This window comes from Cervus elaphus, chromosome 8 (assembly GCF_910594005.1).
Source record: "Cervus elaphus chromosome 8, mCerEla1.1, whole genome shotgun sequence".
NCBI lineage: Eukaryota > Metazoa > Chordata > Mammalia > Artiodactyla > Cervidae > Cervus > Cervus elaphus.
This window is the reverse complement of record NC_057822.1, coordinates 11,322,899-11,344,387: the sequence shown is the minus strand read 5'-3', so window position 1 is coordinate 11,344,387 and position 21,489 is coordinate 11,322,899. Positions and strand designations below refer to the sequence as shown.

The window sequence follows — 21,489 nt, the reverse complement described above, 5'->3', positions numbered from 1 at the left end:
TCATCCCATATTCGGGTGACGGCAAAAAGAGGTAAAAGGATCGGGGGCTTTTAAGGGAGGCAGACCTGGGTTTAAATCAAAGCTTCACCACTGGTACGTCCCTGCTGGCCCAGTGGCTAAGACTCCACACTCCCAGTGCAAGGGGCCCAGGTTTGATCCCTGGTCAGGGAATTAAATCCCACATGCTACAACTACAGATCCTGCATGCCACAACTAAGACCTGGTGCAGCCAAATTTAAATATATATATTTAATACTTATTAAAAAAATTAGCTCCACCACTAAGATGCTATGTGAGTTCAGGCAAGTCACCACCCCTTTCTTCCTTATCTGCAAAATGGGGATGACGTGCCAACCATTGTACCAAGTACTTTTTATGCAACATGTCACTGAACCTTTACAACAGCCCCTTGAGGAAGGTATGACTATAGTGCCCATTCTACATATAAGGAAATAAGAGTCTCAGAAGTGAAAAACTTCCCCAAGATCACCCAGGTAGTAAGGGTCAGAATCAGGATTCAAACCCACATCTGCCTGGCTTTATTGCTGGGGCTCTTACAGATTGTTTGCATTTCTGTCATGGTCATTACAGTAATACCAGTGTAGACAGCACTCTCTGTATGCCTAGATCCTTTACCTGAATTCTCTTATTTAGTTCTCACAACCCTATGGAGTGGGTACTATTTTAACCCCATTCTTTAGCTTTGGGAACTAAAGTCAAAGAGGTGAAGTAATTTGCATAGTGTCACACAAGCTTCCCTGATAGCTCAGTTCATAAAGAATCCGCCTGCCCTCCAACTAATAAAAAAAAATTAAAAAAAAAAAATTAAAAAAAAAAAAATTAAAAAAAATAAATAAATAAAAATAAATATATAAAATAGGAAAAAAAAAAAAAAGAATCCGCCTGCAATGCAGGAGACCCCAGTTCGATTCCTGGGTGGTTCAACTCCTGCATCAGGAAGATCCACTGGAGAAGGGATAGGCTTCCCAGTATTCTTGGGCTTCCCTTGTGTCTCAGCTGGTAAAGAACTCGCGTGCAATGTGGGAGACCTGGGTTTGATCCCTGGGTTGGGAAGATCCCCTGGAGAAGGGATAGGCTATCCACTCCAGTATTCTGGCCTGGAGAATTCCATGGACTGTATAGTCCATGGGGTCACAAAGAGTCGGACATGACTGAGCCACTTTCACTTTCACACAGCTAAGAAGGGCTATAGCGGGGAAGCCAAGTATGTCTGATTCTAGAACCCTATCCTTGCCCACTTACCAACTATCCTGCCTCTCTTCCCCAGTGAAGCCACGTAGGTGTATTTATCTGTTTATCTCTGTCTGGATGAGAAAGCTGAAGCCCAGCAAAAGTTAACAAAAAGCCTGCAGGGACCCAACAACTCAGCAGCTAAGCAGGGACTTGAACCCAGGCTCCTGAGTCTTAAACACTGGGTTATTTCCTTCACCCATAATATCTGAATCCTGGGCATCAGAAAATGCCTCTATGGGACTTCCCTGGGGGTCCAGTGGTTAGGAATCTACCTGCCAGTGCAGGGGATAAGGGTTTGATCCCTGGTCCAGGAAGATCCCACATACTTCAGGGCAACTAAGTCCGTGTGCCACAACTACTGAGCCCACATGCCCTGGAACCTGTGCTCCACAACAACAGAAGCCACTGCAATGAGAAGCCCATGCGCCAAGACTAGAGAGTAGCCCCCGCTTGCCATAACTAGAGAAAGCCTGAGTGTAGCAACAAAGACCCAGAGCAGTCAAAAATAAATTAAAAAAAAATTTTTTTAAAGAAAGAAAATGCCCCTATGAGCTAGACCTTTGGAAACCACACCTAGCTCCTCCAGAGGCATGGGATCCCTTCTAAACCAAGCCAGGCATGGAGAACCAAGGGTGTAAGGGGGAAGAAACTTTCCAGAACACTGCCTGGGAAAGACAGCAATTAAACTGGTTATGCAGATGCCCTTAGCTTTGGGCACCTCTGTCTTGGTCTCCCTAAGCCATGGACCGATCGCTGGAAGTGGGGGGTTATAGAGGAAGTCGCTCCAGGCCTGGGGCCCCACTGGCCAGCACAGCTGTCTGCTGTGATTTCTGCTGAGAAACAAAAAGCTCAATCCTCTGGGCCTAAGTGCTAATTACCAATAATGACATAATAACCATGTGGGCCCAACAGCCGAACAGTCCCAACTAGAAATTCTGCATAGCTCAGACTCAGGAACAAAAGATCTGGGCACTCCAACAGAAACTGATGCCCTGGCAGAAAATTCAGAAGCTAAAGGGCTTCAGGATTGACCCAACCAAAGTATTATCTGGCAAATGGAGAGAATGATGACCACTCACACATTTATTAATTTAGTGTGTGTGTGTGTGTGTGTGTGCACGCGCACACATGTGTACACACACTCAGATTAGTGCTAGAGAAGAGAGCTTCATGTATTCATTAATTCACTCCACAAGGACTTCCCTGGTGGGCCAGTGGTTGAGAGTCCACCTTCCACCGCAGGTGTTCGATCCCTGATCTGGGAAGATTCCATATACCACAGACCAACGAAGCCCATGCGCCACAGCTACTGAGCCCGTGTTCTCAACCCCATGCTCCGCAACGAGAGAAGGCATCACAAAGAGAAACCCATGCACCGCAACTAGCCCCTGCCTGCTGCAACTAGAGAAAGCCTGTGAACAGCAACAAGGACCCAGCACAGTCAAAAATAAATTAACTAATCTTTAAAAATTCGCTCCAGAAATATTTGTTGAGCACCTGCTATGTACCACAGACTCTTCTAGGTACAGGAGATATGACACTGAACAAGACAGACAAATATCACCATCGTCTCTGAGCTTACATGCCAGTGAGGGGAGTCAAACAATAAGTAAATACTCCATAAAATATTGTAGGTCAAAGAATGGTAAGAGATGTGGAGAAAAATAAGCCGGGAGGGAGGATAGGGAATGTTGGTGTTGTAATGTCACATTGTTAAACAGAGTTGTCAGGAAAGGCCTTACTGAGCCGGTGACATTTAAACAAAAAAATTAAGGAGATGCGAGAACAAGTTATGGAAGGATCTGAGGTAGGTGTTCCAGGTTGAAGGACCAGCAGATGCAAAGGCCCTGGGGTTGGCGGTGTGGCTGGTAGATTCAAGGACTTGCCACCTGAGATCAAACCTCCAAGTTGTTAACAGAAATGGAAAAGAAAAGGCATCGGATAGACTGATCACCCGCCGTGTACTTGAGCTCTCTCACATCTTGGGACAGCTCTAGAGGTAAGGATAACGCTCATTTGTCTTGCTGCTTTAGGGTTGAGGAAACAAGACCCAAAGAAGAGAGGTAATGATCCCACAGAGGCTTCCCAGGCCATGCAGTGGTAAAGGATCCACCTGCCAAGGCAGGAGACGCAAGGGACGCACATTCGATCCCTGGGTTGGGAAGATCCCCTGGAATAGGAAATGGCAACCCACTCCAGTATCCTTGCCTGGAAAAGTCCATGGTCAGAGGAGCCTGGCGGGCTACAGTCCATGGAGTCCCAAAGAGTGGGACATGGCTGAGCACACACGCACACAGTGAACCGCATCACACCGCTAGAGCGGCAGGTCTGCTTGCCTCCGGTTTTCTCCAGCCTCCCTGCCCTCATCTCTGTGCCCTGTCTGTGTGAATCTAACTACGTCTGTGTCAAGGGGATGAACGGATGGGTGAATTCTGCACATTCTCAAGCCCTGCCTTCTCCATGAACTGCTCCATAACTGGCCTTGGCTGTATCTTCTTGCCTCTGCTAATCTCACAATGACAACAGTAACAGTTATTCCAGTGTGCCTGCTATGGAAGGAGTACTGTACCTGAATTATCTAGTTGAGCCCTTAAGTACCCATGAGAAGCTGCTGATATTTTTCCCATTTTATAGGTGAGAAAACTGAGGGAGAAGACCTTGCTAGGGGCCCCATGGCTGGTCAGTGGTGAAGCTGCGATTTAAACGGAGCTCTCTCTTGGCCCCCAAATCCCTTCTTTTAATCCTGTAATGTTAGTAGAAACCTCTGACATAAAACCCCTTCCTTTTATAAATCAGAAAACAGAGGCTCCGAGAGGGCATGGGGAAGGGACGCAGCCCTCCAGCCCCCAGTGTATTGGTTCTTCCACTCCACCAGATTTGAGGCCTGGACCCAGTTCGCCCCTCGAGACCTATCTCACAGCCTCTGCGAAAGTCTTAGTGTCCGCTTAGCTCCCTGAGGACAGCGCCAGAGAGCTCAGAAGCCACCTCTGCCCCTGAGCCCGCATCTGTCCCCACAGTAATAAATCCAGCCAAAGCCTGGATGACGCAAGACCCTCCCGACTCTGCTTTTCCCAAGCACTTGCAGTGGCGATGGAGCAGAGGAGGCTGCGGAAGGGCAACTCTGTCCTCGTGTGACTCCTGGAAGAGAGGCCGTGCAGGCGTGGTGCCTGGAGGGCAGAGACAGGCCAGGGGCAGAGGCCAAAATCAGGCCGAGGGTGAGGCTAGAGTGTTCCAGCCAACCAGGAAGGGGGAAGCAGGGGGGTGGGAGGGTGGTGGGGGAGATGCTGAGCCTCTGACTCTGAAACCAGTCTATTGGATGTCACCTGTTCAACAAGAAACTATCAAACACTCCAAGTCCCTAGACTGAGATGTTCTCAGAGGCGGCAGTTCTCACAGCAATCACAGCTGCTCCCTACCACTGGGAATTCCCAGGTGGCTCGGTGGCAAAGAATCCACCTGCCGACGCAGGAGATGCGGGTTCGATCCCTGGGTGGGGAAGATCCCCTGCATAAGGAAATGGCAATCCACTCCAGTATTCTTGCCTGAGAAATCCCATGGACAGAGAAGCCTCAGAGACTACAGTCCATGGGGTCGCAAGAGTCAGACATGACTGAGCAACTGAGCGCGCGCGCGTGCACACACACACACACACACACACACACACACACACAATGATCCCGTATCACTGAGTGACCAAACAACAACCTACGATTGAGGCCTCACTGTGCTGAGCCCCGGACTAAGTGCTCTATTCACCTTACTGCCAGTCCTCACAGTAAAGTCACCCCATCCCACAGCAGAGGAAACCGAGGCTCAGGGAGGTGCCATGATAGCCAGCATCACAAGCATTCACAGGACAGTGCAAAAGAGGTCCGGAGACCGACGTTCCTGCTGCGTGAGCTTGTGCCATCAGCCGCCTACTCTGATCGGAGTTTCCCACATCTGTACCAAAAGAGACTTGGTCACCAGCCTCTGCTGTAAAATCCAAGAGGCTCAGGGCTCCAGTTCCACCCAGACTACGGGGCCACCCACAGATACAGGACATGACATTTGCTCCTCTCCCAATCACCCAGAAAAAAAAGAGCCTGATTATCAGCTTGCAGGGGAAAAAAATTAAGCTACGTATTTAAAAAATTTTTGTCCCTTTTTCAGGGCTGCTGCTGGTTTTGGCCTCTAGTCTGGGAGGGGCTTCCTGGGTGGGGAGCTGGGGGGAGCCCAGGCCTTGAAACCACATGTCCTTGGGTCCGAGGCCAAGGAGGGCAAAGGACAGGAGGGAACAACCTCGGCTGTGGGCCAGGACCCGCTGGAGATATGGGGCTGTTTCTTAATCCTTTCCTTCCTTTGTTGGCCAGCGCTGGCTGCCAGGAGAGGCAGGGGAAGCAGTGGGCGGGACCAGGGAGACCAAGAAGTCCAAATCATGATGATTTCAGTAGAGCTGCCTTTGACGGGTGCCTATGACATTCAGACCCCACAAGGCCATTTGTGGGGCTTACCTCATTGAAGCCTCCACTCTTCACTGTGAGGAAGGCCACTGTCCCCATTTCACTGAAGTGGAAACTGAGGTTCAGGGAGGGCAAAACGACCAAAGGCCACACAACCCATACATGGCAGAGTCGGCAGGGAACCCAGTTTGTTGACTCCTGAGAGAGGCAGCCGCTGGGTGTGACCAGAGTTGGGGTGAGAGGAGCAAGGAGGGAAGGGGAGGGTGGGTGGGGAGAGGAGCGGGGGAAAGGGCCCTGGCAGTCTCAGTGAGGGGGGCAGCAGCTACGAAGGCGCAGGATGAAAAGGGTAGCAAGTGTGGGATCTGGGCCTGCCTCCCTGTCTAGCCTCATCAAAATCAGCACCGACCTCTCCCTTTCTCCTCCGGCATACCAAACTAGGTACTTAGGACCTGAGCACGTGGGGTAGCTTCAAGCCTTCACACACGCTGTTCCCTAGGCTAGCAGTCTGTTCCCTCCGCTGCCCACCTAGAGAGCTCTTATTCACCCTTCAAATCCCCGCTGAGCTCTCTCTTCCCCTGATGCCCACTGTTAACCACCTGCTGGTCTGGGCTCAGTCACTTCCTGCTTCCTAAAGGGGAGGAACCTCCTCTCTGCATCACCTTTGTGCACCCCCCACCCCCACCCACAGAACCTAATACACAGTCTACGCTCGGTAGATGTTTGTTGTCCCTGATTGTATTTTCTCATTGAAACGTTGAGGCAAGCTAAACAGGTTTTCTTTTCTTAAAAAGGTTATTACTTTTCACTTTTTTTTTTGCCTTTGGCCTCACCTCACAACATGCGGAACTTCCCCAACCAACCGACCAGGGATTAAACCATGCCCTCTGCAGTGGAAGCACAGAGTCTTAACCACTGGACCACCAGGGAAGCCCCCAAAACAGATTTTCTCATCCACACTTCCAAGGCGAGGACAACAGGGCAAGAGAGGTGGTGGTGACTTCCAGGGGCCACACAGACATCAGTGGCACTGGCAGGGCTAGAACCCAAGGCTTGTCTGCATCTCACAGCCCCACCCAGCCTCCACCCCCAAAGAGCTCTCATCCCTGCCAGAGTCACCACAAGGGACCCCTAAGGCAGGAGGAGGGGCATGGGCCCTGGGGGAACTGAGGCAGAAGGTGCAAGGAGCAGACAAGGGGCTTTTACCCCCTGTCCCAGCTGTGTCCCTCAGCAGAGACTCCAGCAGGGAGTCCCATCACCCCCAGACCTAAGACATCACTCTCACCTCTGTCCCCTCCTGCCTGCCCACAGGGGTCCCTTGACACGCCCTGCAGGCTCTGGCTCTGATTCCTGGACAGAGCTCACAACCACCCATGGTGCGTGTTCCCCCCTCCCCAGCTCAGTCCCAGGCCCCATATCTCAGCACTGCTCACCTGGAGAGTTGCCCTGCCCCTTCTCTCCTGTCTGTCCTCCGCACCAAGTGATCCTCCTGCAATACAAGCCTGACCACCCCATTCCCCAGCTTCCTGTCCAACAGCCCCCGTGGCCTCCACGTCAAGTCCCCTAACTCCCCTGAACCTGTCTCTTCAGCCGTGTTCCCCCAAGTGCAGGTCACAGCTCTGTTCTTGGCAAAGCAATTCCTTCCACTAGGACAGCCCTTTCTCCTGGTCTTTGCCTGAAGAGATATTCGCAAGTCACACTTTGCATCAATCAGAGGTGGAGTTGGTAGTTTCTGTGTCCTCCTCCCCAACCAGACTCTGAGATCCTCAGGGCAGGAGATGGTGGGGGCAGAGATGACATAGATTCACCTCTGTGCCCCATGCCCAGAACGGAGCCAGGTAGAGTGGGCGTGAGTGAAAGCAGACAGCTAGGAAAGGGAGGGACATTCTTACTTCCAAGAGGCCTCCTCCCTTCCCACATGTGGGCGCCTTTCAGAACCTGTTAGATTGGTGACTACCCACACATCCCCGGCAGGTTCCTCCCATGCCTGGTCTCCACTGTCTCAAAAGGGATGTTTTTGTAATCCCAAAATAATACTCATAATTATAACTATAATAACAATAATTGCTATCATTGAGTACTCACCATGTGCCTTACGTGCATCATTTAGTCCTCATAAGAATTCTTAAGAGGTAGGCAGGTTCTTTCTTTATCCCCATTTTACAGATAAGGACAGTATGATTCTAAAAGGTTAAATGTCTTGCCCAAGGTCACACAACTAGAAAGCAACAGTTTCAGGATTCAAAGCCAGGTCTATCTGACTCTCGACTACTATGGTTGTCAGACCTTTGGCTTTCTATTCTCTCCTTTCAATACTTTTGGAGCACCAGACTAGGTGGGGGTGGGGTGTGTGTGTGTGTGTGTGTGCAGCAGAAAGTCCAGCAGCCCCCACCAACCCTGTGCTAGGTGATGGAGATAGACAGAAGAGACTCGGACCCAGCCTCTACCTTCATGGGGCAGGTGAGTTTCACACTAAGAGCTGTGGCCGTGGGGTGAGCAGACTTGGGTCTGAGCCCCAACTCCACTCCCAAATAACTCTGTGATTCTGGGTAACTCACTTGATTTACTCAGCACCAATTACATCATCCATAAAGTAGGGGCCATAATGCCTACCTCATAGGGTCACTGGGAGGACTAGATGAGATAATGTGTCTAGAATAACATATAATAATCAGCCCAGCGTATTAAAAAATTCCAATAAGCGGCAATAGTACATATGATGACTCCAATCTCAGGATCCCCAGGCCAAGGCAGGATGCAATTCTCCAGGCTCCCCCACTGGAGCCTCCAGGGCCAAACACTAACAGTGAGGATAGTTCCTGCTCCACCCATTTGCTCATTAAATAATCCTTCTAGGGAAGTATGTTTTACTCACCCTATTTTAACAGGTGAGGTAACTGAGGCCCAGAGATGGTGGGTTATTGAATCAAGTCACACAACAAAAAAAAAAAAATGGCAGAGCTGAGTCCTCCACTCAGCCACTCCCACACTGGGCAGAGGCCAGCCCTTATCCCTGGACCCTGGCCAGCCTGCTGGGGAGTGTGGGGCTCCTGACTCCTAGATTCTAGTTCCTCCTGGGTGGGAAGTTAAAAGTAGGAGAAAGGAGCCAAAAAGAGGAACCCTCTGCTTTGTCCCCTCCCAGAATGAGCCCAGGGCGGGGAGGAAACCAGCAGTTACCCAGCAGGGCCTGTGCCCAGCACTTCTCACCAGCTCTTCCCGCTGCCCACGTCGGGCAGGTGTCAGGATATGCATGTCTCTGATGAGGTCTCCAGAACTCAGAGGGGGTTGTGTCTTGTCCGAGGTCACATAGCTAGGAAAGTGGCAGTCTTGGGAGGCAGAGTCCCTCCTCATCCCTCCCGCCTTCAGCCCTAGACCTCCCCAGCAAGCAGCCCCACCCTTCTGATGACATCCAGAAGCTTCACCACTCCTTCCCCAGACCTAAGCAGAGGCCCTGAGTCTAGCGGCCTAGGCCACTCTCTCTGCTCCCTGATGCCTGCTTGGTACTTGACCCCACACTCAGTTCAGAGGACCCGGGGCTCACTTAACAGAGACCTGACCCCAAGGAATTCACCAACTTGGGAGCAAAGAGGGGACTCATGTTCACTGAGCCCCTATAACACTGGGCACTTCACATGCATTAGCCTTTTAATCCAATACAAAGTACATTGATGGGTGCACCGTGATTCCGAATTTATATGTGCTTTCATTCAGAAATATTCACTGCACATCTACGACGAGCCATTCTATCCTCAGTGCTAGGGGACAGCAGTGAGCAGGAGAACAAACATCCCGGCCCTCGTGGGGTTCACGCGAATAAAACAACAAACATGCTTGTATCAGGTAGGTGTCAATAGTCCCACCTCACAGAGGCGAAACTGAGATGCAAAGAGCCACCTAGCCTGCACATGGCAGAATAAGGATTCCATTCCAGGCCAATCTGCCCCTGAGACCTTTGCATTGTGTCACGTGACCCCAAAATCACCACATCAGCATGTCAGGCATCCGGCGAGAAGTCAGCTGGTTGTGACAGTAATCTAACTTCAGAGTTAGGACCCTCCCACAGCTCTTCCTCCCCCCACCCCAGGCCTCCCTTTATACCTCCCAGTGGCCTTAGAGCCACGTGGCCGTTCCTTAGCAGAACCAGTACTCACCCAGAAGCAGCCACGGGGTCACGCAGCCATCGGGGAGAAGCCGCGGAGCCATCGCCACAGTGGCACATGGAAGGAAAAGACATCAGTGAGACACACAACAGCCAACAAACATGTCTTTGGGGTCCCTCTTTGGCCTGAGCATGGGCCCAGGGGAACCCTCCCTCTGCCTCGGGGGCTCTTTGGGACAGATACCCTCTTGGTCAGCAATCTGATAATCTACCCTGAGCTCATGAGGTCTCCCAGGGCCCAGCCCACTGGAAGCAGCGGGATCCCTGTGCACAAACATTAGCTGAGCACCTACTGTGTTCCAAGTGTCAGTCCTTACCCTCATGGAACCTACAGTCAGTGAGGAGGCAATCTTATAAAAACTGAATTGCAATTGTGATGAGCGCTTCAAGGAGGAGACTTAAGAACTTGGGTCCATACCCTGGCTCTACGACACACTCGCTTTGTGATACCAGGCCTATTTCTTCATTTCTCTGCACCTCAGTTATTCTTCAGTAAAATGGGGAAAGTATTAGTACCCACCTCCAGGGTTGTTTTGAAGACTGAGTTAATATATGTAAAACATTTTGAAGAATGCTTGGCACACAGTAACAGAGTAAACTCTTCAGAAATGTTTGCTACTGTTACCATAGGGAGCTGTAGGCATGGGTTTCAGAGGCCTCTAGTGTGGGTCAGGCCACCTGAGAAGGTAGAGATGAAAGGACACAAGAGGTGAAGCTCTAAGCCCAGTGCCTGGTGTATGGTAACTAATTATACTCAATAAATAGCGGTGACATTTATTGGTGACATAAATAGGGCTGGTCTCCAATGCATCCCCAGGGTAAAGCATCTCTGCAGAGTTGTTATCAGAAATGCTCCCTCCCCACAAACATACAGCCAGAACTGCAGCATTGAACTGAAAAATAACTAGCCCCCACCTTCTCACCTGATTCCACAAATGCCGAAGAGGCATTTTGACCTTCCCAGTAACCCAGGAAGTGGACTAAGACAGAATTACTATTCCCATTTTACAGATGAGCACAGTGAGGTGATGGGACTCTTCTCTGTGGGTTCTTGGGCCCTTACTTCACATCTCCAAACCTAGGTAAGTGGTTGAGCCAAGATTCCAGCTGGCACCTGCCTGGATTTTGCTCTCCCTTCCATTTTTCCCTTCAGTCTCTGCAATACTATCTGTCCAGCCCCAGACAAGCCTTTGCACATATCCAGCTTCAGTCCCTTCTTCATCTGAAATCTCGAATCATAATTAGAACTGCAGCCTCCTGAGCATTTACTGTGCATGGCGCTCTGTGCCAAGCCTTTCAAATGTCAAACAGCCAGCCCAGGATCCAAGCTCTCCCTCCACAGGCTCAGTCACTGCTACCTGACCCCTCCTCTAACCCTTGACCCCACAGCCAACTTCAGCCACTCACCCGCAGGCCAAGGAATGTCTGCACTCAATGACTCCAAACCCATGCTTTCCTGATGGAAAAACTGAGATCCAAATTGGCCATATACCCCAGGGTGCCTTTCATGCCCAGCTCTTACTGGCCCTTTGGAGAAGTTCCCTGTGAGGCCGTGACCCACAAGTTGCTCCTTCTGTTCCTTTCCCCCCTGCTCATTGGGCCCAGAGGGCACCCACACAGCCTGTCCCCCACCTCCCTAGCCTGAATATCTGAGAGCTGTGAGCTCACCCAGCAGGGGTCAGGCAGGTTCTGCAAGTAAGGGTTAAGTAATGCGGGCGCCTCAGTACCTACTGGGTGGAGTCTCCCTCTTGTAGCTGAATCTGGGCTTTGGAGTCAGACAGACCTGGCTTAGAATCCCAGCCCAGTCACTTCCTAGTTATGTGAATCTGCTCAAGTCAATTCACCTCCCTGAATAGGGATAATACCTATTCCCTCACAAGGATGTTGGGATGATGAGGAATACATAATGTTGCATATGAAAGGCTTGGCATAGCGCACCCTGCACAAGTGCTCAAGAGGCTACAGTTCTAACTATGATTCGAGAACACAGGCCAAGAACAGGACTTGAGCGCCCATTACACTCAACTTTGCCCTTATCCCCATTCTCTCCCCTCCCCTCACGTGGGGTGAGGATAGTCCCAAACTAGGTCCTGGGGGCTGCAGTAATGAATGCTGGAAGATCTTAGAGACTCTACGTTCCTTCACAGAAAGAGAAAACTGAAACCCTGGGGAGAAAAGTGACTGCCCAGAGACGATCAGGGAGTAGAATCCTGCCCCATTAACCAACATCAGAATCTTAGGCCCCGGAGAAATTCTGAGTGACCCATCCCCCAGGGGACCGTCATAAAGGTCTGCTCCGCAAACCCCAACAAGTCTCAGGCCACCATGACCTCTGCGGTGAGCCTTTCATGGGTATCCTATTTGGCCCTGGTGGCTCAGACAGTAAAGAATCCACCTGCAGATGCATGAGACAAGTGCTCGGGCCTGGTGCACTGGGAAGACCCAGAGGAATCGGGTGAAGAGGGAGGTGGGAGGGGGGATCGGGATGGGGAATAAGTGTAAATCTATGGCTGATTCATATCAATGTATGACAAAACCCACTGAAATGTTGTGAAGTAATTAGCCTCCAACTAATAAAAAAAATTAAAAAAAAGAATCCACCTGCAATGCGGGAGACCTGGGTACAATCCCTGGGTTGGGAAGATCCCCTGGAGGAGGGCATGACAACCCACTCCAGTATTCTTGCCTGGAGAATCCCCATGAGGATTCTGGTGGGCTACTGTCCGTGGGGTTGCAAAGAGTCAGACACAACTGAGTGACTAAGCACAGCACAGCACATTCAGCCCCTTGGTTAGCAGAGCCATACAGTCACACAGGAGGTGCTCCGGGAAGGTCTGGGAAATAACCACATGAAATTCCTCTCTGGTTCCACAGCTCTGCTCAGGCTCCCCCTCCAGGGGGTCATTCCTTGCACCTCCCTTCCTCGCTCCCACCCTGGCCAGCCTCTGTCTCAGATCCTATCAGCCGCACCCAACTCCAGCCAGAAGAGCTCTGGGCCTCCAGAGGCCTCTACAGTGTCAGCATCTTCCCAGCCAGGCTGGGATGTTCCTGCCCAGCTCAGGCAGCCAGGCTCCCGGCCAGTGTCCATTCTGCAAACAGGGTGCTGGCCTTGCCCTGCCACGGCCCCATTCCCACTGGCCTAGGGAGCGAGGCAGCCTGGGAGCTTCTCTTGGTGCCTGGGGCCTTCAGGAAGGCGGCTAGCCTGGTCTAGGCAGTTCAGAGATGGACTGATCAGAAAACAGATGGGTGTCACCCACACAAGACACTCCACCCGTATCCCACATTGCCAGGGACCTGGCAGGTCCTGCCTGACTCTCCTGTATACACAGAGGAAACCTCAGGGCTTCCTCACTCCATTCCCTTCTTAATGCACCCCCGCTGGCCTGTTCCCAGACCAGCTACCATTCTGGTCACTGCACACTCAGTGCTCATTTGATTCTGCTAATGCCTGTAAGATCTGGATTATTGACAAAGAAGGAACCTGGGGCTCAGAGAGGTGAAGTGACTCATGCAAGGTCACATAGCAAGAAAATAGCAGGGCCAGGCTTCAAACCCAGTTCTGCTGCAAGAAAAGTCTATAGGGTCCCCGAAGTTCCCTTCTGTCCCTCTTCTCTGCTCCCTATAGCTTCAGAAAGCCCTTCTTCCCCTAGCTCCCACCCCCTCTGCCAAGTCTCTCCTCCCCACCCCTGGTCAGAATGAACAACTCCCACCTCACCGGTGCTCTTAACACCTTGTTTACATGCACCGGACAGCAGCGGTGCAGGAGTTATTTCCGAGGTGTCTGTTTCTCTGGCGCTCAGAAGGACCCTGAAGGCAGAGAGTGACCCCACTAAGTGCCCCTTAGACCTGAGAGTCTGTCACTTATACCTCCCTCCCCACCCCCACCCCCGGCCAATGAAAAGTCTTCTGGTGGCCTCCTGTTGATCCCCTCCCCACCCCCAGCCTCCTGCCAAGGCCAGTCCCCAGCTTGTAACTGGGGTGAAGGTGGGCGCATGCAGTAAGTAACCTCTAGGGCTCTCCCGCCAGTGTTCTGGGCCTCCCCCCCAAGGCCCCACCCTCATCCTTCAGCAGCTGAGCAGTTCTTCCAGGGACTTCCAGCTGCCCGAAGCCCCAACCCAGGTCAGGCTCTCCCCAAACCTCCTCCTGGAGAAAAGGGCTCAGAAGCAAAGGTGGGGGGAGGGAGCGGGGGGAGCTGCCTTCAGTTCTAATCTGGGAGTTTAAGGGGTCACATTCAGTCGCTCCTCTCCCAGAAGAATCTGTGGGCTTCCGGAGTAACCTCCCCCAATCCTACCAGGTAGTCCTCCCCGCCCTCATGGGGCAAGCTTGGGCTGAGGTCGGTCTAGACACGTCCTGGCCTCCAATTTGCTGGAGGAAAGAAGTCCTATCCCAACCCACAGAGGTGGGGTCTGTTGGAAAGTGTAGATGAGGGGAGGACAGGGAGAGGCCGGGCCACACACAGAGGAGACGAGAGTCACAGGGAACCGGGAGATGAGAGCGAGCCGGAACCAGAGCCCGACAGGGAGACCCGGCCGACGGGAGGCAGAGAGAAGTCCCCTAAACCCAGCCTGGAAAGGGAGCGTGTGCGGCGGGGGCGGCGACAGCAGAGCCACCCTGGCCGGCAGAGCCGGCGCCCCAGCTCGCGGGTCCCTCAGTCCGGAAACTCAAAGTCAGTTACGTAAGGCCCGGAGCGGGGCGCGGGGGCCCGGACCGGGCTGCCCGCTCCCGGCGCACGCCGCCCTCCCGCCCGCTCCAGTGGCGCTGCAGCCCGCCCCGCCGGAGCACGCGGGGCCGACAGGGCGGGGCTGAGGGGGTGGTGGTGGGGGAAGCCTGGGCTGCAGCCCTCCGCAGAGACCCGCCCGTCCGCCCCTCACCCCGGACCCCCGCCCCAGACAGGCCCGGAACCGGCTGGGACCGCGCGCCAAGCGCCCAGCTCCGGACGCGAGCTCTCGGACCCCCTTCCTGCCTCCCCTGCCCCTCCCCGCACCCTGAACTTCAGGAATCCCAGACGCCCCCCCGCCACTGGACCCCCAGTTCGGAACTGGGGACCGGGGACCTCTATAGCACCCCCGACCCTGAGAACCAGACTTCTCCCCGCTCCCCGCGGGACGCCCTGGGCCCTTGGGGAGTGCGTCCGTCTGTCTCTCACCCCGTCCCTCCCGGGACCCTGGCTCGTCCCCCAGGAGGTCCAGGCTCACCTTGGCTGGACAGGGCGGGGACCTGGCCGGGCCGGGCCGGGCCGCGTTCTCGCCCTCCGCCGCTCTCGCCCTTTAAGAGGTTCCTGCCACTTTGCCCCTTCGGGGGCCTCCACCTGCACTGACAGGGCAACTCTGGCGTGAGGCCCCGCCCCCGACCCGGGGTGCCTTAGGATTGGTGCAGGCAACTGCCAGTCAGCAGGGAGGCGGGGAAGGGGGGAGGAACTGGGCCGGGCAGAGAGAGCGTCGCAAACGGGAAGAGGCGAGGGCTGCAGGTGCGGCCTGACGGGACGCCCAGCGCTCGCCGGTAGGGTTGCTGACCCGCTGGGTCTGCGGAGGCTCGAACTGGGAGCGCCTGAATTGGCTGGTGCGGTGTCTCACGTCATATGGCAAAAGTATGATGCAATTTGCCACGTGGTGCTACCCCCTAAGGCTGGAAGGGAGACACGGGCTTGGTCACAGGGGACTAGGGAAGTAATCCTGGCGAGGACACCTGGATGACCTGTGCCACCTGTGTCAGAGTGAAGCTGTTTCCTCAAATATAAACCTTGAAGAATATTTTCCTGAGAATTAGCAGTATATGTTAAGTACCAAGCGCAGGGCTGGCGCACAGTGGGTGGTCTTCAGTAAACTTGGCCTCTGGTTCCCTTTATTCGCCTCTTTCCACTCAGAGACTTTGCCCTCCTTATCGTCTGTCCCATCAACGCTGGAAGGGGCTTACATAGTCACTGGCCCAAATCCCCTCCCCTCTTCACCGCATTTCAGAGCTGTGCTCGAAGAGATCCAGGGACCTCCCAGGTGGCTCAGTGGTAAAAGCATCAGTTTGCCGATGCAGGAGATGCAGGCTCAATCCCTGGGTCGGAAAGATCCCTGGAGAAGGAAATAGCAACCCACTCCAGTATTCTTATTCGGATATCCCATGGACAGAGGAGCCTGGCGGGGTACAGTCCGTAGGATCATGGACATGACTGAGCACGCATGAACGCACACACCTGTGGGCCGTTAAGTGAAATAACCCGTGTAAAGTACTGCCAGTCTCTGGGTAAGCATCCCCGAAGTGTTAGCCTTTATTATATACAGAAATTCATGTTTTGCCCCCCAAATTCACCGAAGCCCCCTTTGGGTCAGGGCCCAGGTCCCTGCCTTCAAGAAGCTCACAATCTAGCAGAGGAAGGTCTGAGCCCCTTCATCTTCTGATAAAGGTGCACAGGCTCCAATGCACCACAGGAGCCATAGTTTCTTTAACCAGAAATCTAGACTCTTGAGACCCTTTCAGTCCCTCTCTCATAGGGGAGCGTCCCTTCCCCCATAGGGGAAGCTGACACACATCCAGGTTCCCAAGCCTACCAACACACCTTTCACTTGTCTACATTCTCACCTGCCCACCAGGTGGTATGGCTCAGCCCAGTGGTTAAGAGTTTGGGATTTGCAGACGAAGGAATCTAGGCTCTTCCTCTTAGCCGCTCCGTACCTCTGGGTAAATCCCTTTCCCTCTGGATTAATAATAGCCCCAACTTCACATAGAGCTGTTGCGAAAATTAAATGAGCATGTGAAAATACATATGCAAATCCCCGGTAATGGTTCCAGTGTTATTTTTTAAAATTGCTCCCACATGTATTCGCGCACCCTGGAGAGAGCAGGCTGTGAACGCCTTGATTTAGCCTCCGCAAAAGGGGTTTCCTTCCCCTTTTCTGACTCTCCTCCTCTATCGAAAGGGCGGGGCGCGGAGAATCCCGCAGCGGCCCAGACGCGGCTATTCAAGGAACTGCCGCAGGCCCCACCCCCTCCTGATGGGGGCGGGCACTTGGCTCCTCCTCTTAGGCTGGAGCTGCCCGTGGGTGACTCAGCAGCGCCTTCGCCTGCCCCGGACTGATAAGTGTGTGTGCCTGAGAATGTGTGTGTGTGGTGAGGGTGGCCAGGGAGGGCTCTGTATTTCTGAGTTTGTGCGTGGGATGTCCATGTGGGAGTGTGCTTGTGATCTTGACCTGGTGTGTGTCTTTCATCTCTGTGTATTGTGGAGCAGGGCAGATGCACTTATGGGTGTGACAGTGTGCCCTTGATGGTGAGTTTGCACAGAAGGTGTGCCTCTGTTTGTGTCTCTCTGTGTTGTCATATAAACTGGTGCCTCCCCCACCTCCCGCCAGGCCCTGGAGCCCTGCCCAGGACCCTCTCTCAGGACACAGCCTGGGTTTCTTGTTGAAGTGACATGTGCACTTGTGTGGGTGAAAGGCAGTGGGTTGGGGGGGGCTGGTGGCATGGGTGGATGCTGTCCCTGCGTGAACTTCAAGCCCCCTACCCCCCTGCCTCTGCCAGTGAAGTCTCCATCTCCCCTGTTATTTGCTCCCTGAGATGCTCCCTGTGGGGGAGTCCTCCAGAGGAGGTGATCACTGTTATTTTACCTGTATTCTCTCATTCCATCCCTTTGAATCCTTATAGCCAAAAGTGTTCTAAAGAGGGTCTGAGAGCAGAAGACAGCCAAGGTCACACAGCTTTTAAGGGTTATAAGCAGGCAACAGATCTCTGCCCCCGGGCTGAGCACCAAGTTTGCCTGGGGCCTGGGAGGGACTGATAAGCTTGGGGGGCAGGGAAGGAACCTGTTTGTGTCTCCCCCTCCTCCTCTGAGTTGCCTGGGCCTCCAGCCAACTCCTTATCCTGCAGAGCCTGGGCTTTGCCATCAGCTTCCACTGGGTGATGGGTCTTGAGTTGGGTGATAAAGAGGCCAAGGGATGGGCTAGGGGCTTAGGTGGAAGAGGGTGGGAGGCAGGGCCAATATGAGAATCTGTCCTGTCAACAAAACTTAATTGAGCTCTTTCTTCAAAACTGACCAATGCCCAGTCTAAATGGGGAAGGGTGTCACAAGACCAGGCCACAAGGAATGGTGGAGACAGCATGGGAAGCTCAGGCAGGAGGCAGGGGCTGAAATCTGTTGCAGGTTTGAATCCTGATCGCACCATTCACAGGGGTAGGCATATGACCCAGCCAGTCATATTTCTCTCCTAACCTGACTGTCTCCTCACCAGTCAAATGAGGTCATGGCGCTCATCCTGTCTTCCTTTCCTGACTCCGGGACATTAAGACTTTAAGATAATTAAATGGAAAGCCATTTGTAAATTGAAAGTTGCTCTCCATACACAATGGACATTCATTCCTGTGGTGATTCACGGCCTCCTGTGTTGAAGGCCCTAAAGCAGCTGTGTACCCAGAGCCCAGGGAAGGGAGAAGGATTCCATCTGGGAGATAGGGAAGATTGCCTGGAGGTGACCTTCCAGCTAGACTTTTAAGGATGACTTTACTGCATGGAAATGGAAGAGGGCCTTGCAGGGGGAGGGACAGCCTGAACAAAGGCCTGGAAGTAGACTAGTGAAGGTGTGCTCTGGGAACAGAAAATGGTCCGGTATATGTGGAGCACAGAGTACATTGTGTGACCAAATAGTGGAAGGCCTTGAATGCCAGGTTAAGAGCAGGGCAGGTGGTGGAGGAGAAGAGATACTGACATTTGGGTCAGCCAGGGAGTCTTGGAGGTAGAGACAGCCACGGGCTGGCTGGGCTGTGGCAGTCACTTGGGGGCACCTGATGTAGAGAGAGAGAAAATTGATGAGCGGTGATTCAGGGACACCTTCCCAAGGAGGATCCAACTGAATCCCGCGGCTGATCCCCAGCATAACATTAAGGTGGGCAAGAGGCTGCAGAGCCCCCTCCAAGGGAGAGAAGGGGTTGGCAGGGATGGAGAAGAAACCGAGTCAGATGCCCCAGTCTGGGGAAAGATGCATGCAGGGGCACAGAGGGTGCCCACCAATAAACACAGAAGGTCTCTGAAGGCCCCGCTGCCCCAGAGGGCCTCTGCTTTGCTACGGTGTGGGGAGGGGGCCAATCCCACCAGAAGAACTCCTTCCCAAGGAAGGTGCCATCTCCAGAAGCCCCTTTTCAAACAGCAGTGGCTGCCAGCGATTGGTTTATTGTATATCTGCCAGGTACATGACCAACCTGTTCCCATGAGATCCCCCTATTTTATGGCTGAGGCTGGGAGAGGTGAAATGATCTTCTTGCGATCACACAATTTGTCAATGACAAGGCCGGGATTTGAAAGCAGCATTCCCTGTTTCCTGAGAGGGAAGGAAAGAGCTGATGGGGTATTTGTGGGGAAGGCTAAGGTTTGGCAACTTGGGGCCAGGAATCTGGGCGGAGCGAGGAGGAAAGATGGTGTCTGCTGCCACCTTGTGGTCCATAGAGCTGCTGCAGTGGAGGCGTGGAGCCGGGCCACCCAGGCTGCCAGAGGGAACTGAGGCTGCCTTGGGTGCATGAGGGTCAGCGCCAAGGCAGGGGTTGTCATGAGAGGGTGGGCATTCAAGTGAGGGTCTCCCAGATCGCAAGCCCAACTCACTATGACGTGTGAGACCCTTGACATGTCTCTTACCCTCATTCCTCAGCTTCTCTCACCGCCTTTGAGAGGATGAAAAGAGATCCTCTTTACTCCTGTGAAGACCCTCACAGCCTTTACTCATCTTTGCAGTTGGAAAAACTCAGGACCCAGTGGGCAGGTCCAGGATTGTGGGGCCTAAGGCTTATTAGGGGGCCTCTTTTTTTAAAAAAAGTGAATGTAAAGAATAAATGAAGAGTGTAAAGGGATAGAGGAAAACAATAGAATGGGAAAGACTAGAGATCTCTTTGAGAAAACTGGAGATGCCAAGGGAATATTTCGTGAAAGGATGGACACGATAAAGGAGAGAAACGATAATGACCTAACAGAAGCAGAAGAGATTAAGAAGAGGTGGCAAGAATACACAGAGGAACTACATGGAAAAAACTCTTAATGACCCAGATAACCACAATGGTGTGATCATTCACCTAGAGCTCGACATTCTGGATGTGAAGTCAAGTGGGCTTTAGGAAACATTACTAGGAACAAAGCTGGTAGAGGCGACAGAATTCCAGCTACTTAAAATCCTAAAAGATGATGCTGTTAAAGTGCTGCACTCAACATGCCAGCAAATTTGGAAAACTCAGCAGTGGCCACAGGACTGGAAAAGGTCAGTTTTCATTCCAATCCCAAAGAAGGGCAATGCCAAAGAATGTTCAAACTATGGTACAACTGCACTCATTTAACATACTAGCAAGGTAATGCTCAAAATCCTTTAAGCTAGGCTTCAGCAGTATGTGAACTGAGAAATTCCAGATTCATAAGCTGGATTTCAAAGAGGCAAAGGAAGCAGAGATCAAACTGCTAACATTAGTTGGATCATAGAGAAAGCAGAGGAGTTCCAGAAAGGAATCAACTTCTGCTTCATTGACTACACTAAAGCCTTTGACTGTATGAATCACAACAAAGATTGGAAAATTCTTAAAGATATGGGAATACCAGATCACCTTACCTGTCTCCTGAAAAACATGTATGTGGGTCAAGAAGCAACATTTAGAACCAGACATGGAACAACTGACTTGTTCAGAATCGGGAAAGGAGTATGACAAGGCTGTATATTGTCACCCTGCTTATTTAACTTATATTTATAGTGTGTGCTGTTGCTCAGTCATGTCTGACTCTTTGCCACCCCACAGATTGTGGCACACCAGGTTCCTCTGTCCATGGGATATCCTAGCAAGAATACTGGAGTAGTTTCCCATTTCCTACTCCAGGGGATCTTCTTGACTGAGGGATCGAACCCTGGGTCTATATGCAGAGTACATCATGCAAAATGCCTGGCTGAATGAATCACAAGCTGTAATCAAGATTGCTGAGAGAAATACCACCAACCTAACATATGCAGATGATACCACTCTATGGCAGAAAGTGAAGAGGAACTAAAGAGCCTCTTGATGAAGGTGAAAGAGGAAAGTGAAAAACCTGGCTTGAAACTCAACATTAAAAAACTAAGATCATGGCATCTGGTCCCATTACTTAGTGGCAAATAGAAGGGGAAAAAGTGGAAGCAGTGACAGATTTTATTGTCTTGGGCTCCAAAATCACTGCAGTGACTGAAGCCATGAAATTAAAAGATGCTTCCTCCTTGGAAAGAAAACTATGACAAACTTAGTGTATTAAAAAGCAGGGACATTACTTTGAGACAAAGGTGCATATAGTCAAAGCTATAGTTTTTCCAGTAGTCATGTACAGATGTGAGAGTTGGTTCATAAAGAAGCCTAAGCGATGAAGAATTGATGCTTTCGAACAGTGTTGCTGGAGAAGACTCTTGAGAGTGCCTTGAACAGCAAGAAGATCAAATCAGTCAGTCCTAAAGGAAATTAACACTGAATATTCATTGGAAGGTCTGTTGCTAAAGTTCCAATAGTTTGGCCATCTGATGCAAAGAGCAGACTCATTGGAAAAGACCCTGATGATGGGAAGGATTGAGGGCAGGAGGAGAAGGGGGCAACAAAGGATGAGATGGTTAGATGGCATCACCAACTCAGTGGACATGAATTTGAGAAAGCTCTAGCCTGGCATGATAC

At 52.1% G+C, this 21,489-nt stretch overlaps 1 protein-coding gene across 11 annotated transcripts in view; it reads right to left on the bottom strand.

Annotated features, from left to right (window-relative positions):
- The window catches only part of EPB41 (erythrocyte membrane protein band 4.1), a 178,563-nt gene extending 163,374 nt beyond the window's left edge, over positions 1-15,189 (bottom strand). For 2 of the 11 annotated variants that reach the window (XM_043909494.1, XM_043909499.1), the window contains exon 1: positions 15,048-15,189. Coding sequence is in view for 9 of the 11 variants with exons in the window: in XM_043909497.1 (XP_043765432.1) it covers positions 9,845-9,927 (83 nt within the window). In the remaining 2 variants the exon portion in view is untranslated. Of the gene's footprint in view, positions 1-9,844; positions 10,794-15,047 lie in introns of those variants that run through there. The other 9 variants (XM_043909497.1, XM_043909486.1, XM_043909487.1 and 6 more) reach the window with 9 other exon arrangements.
- Between the last annotated feature and the right edge of the window lie 6,300 nt (positions 15,190-21,489).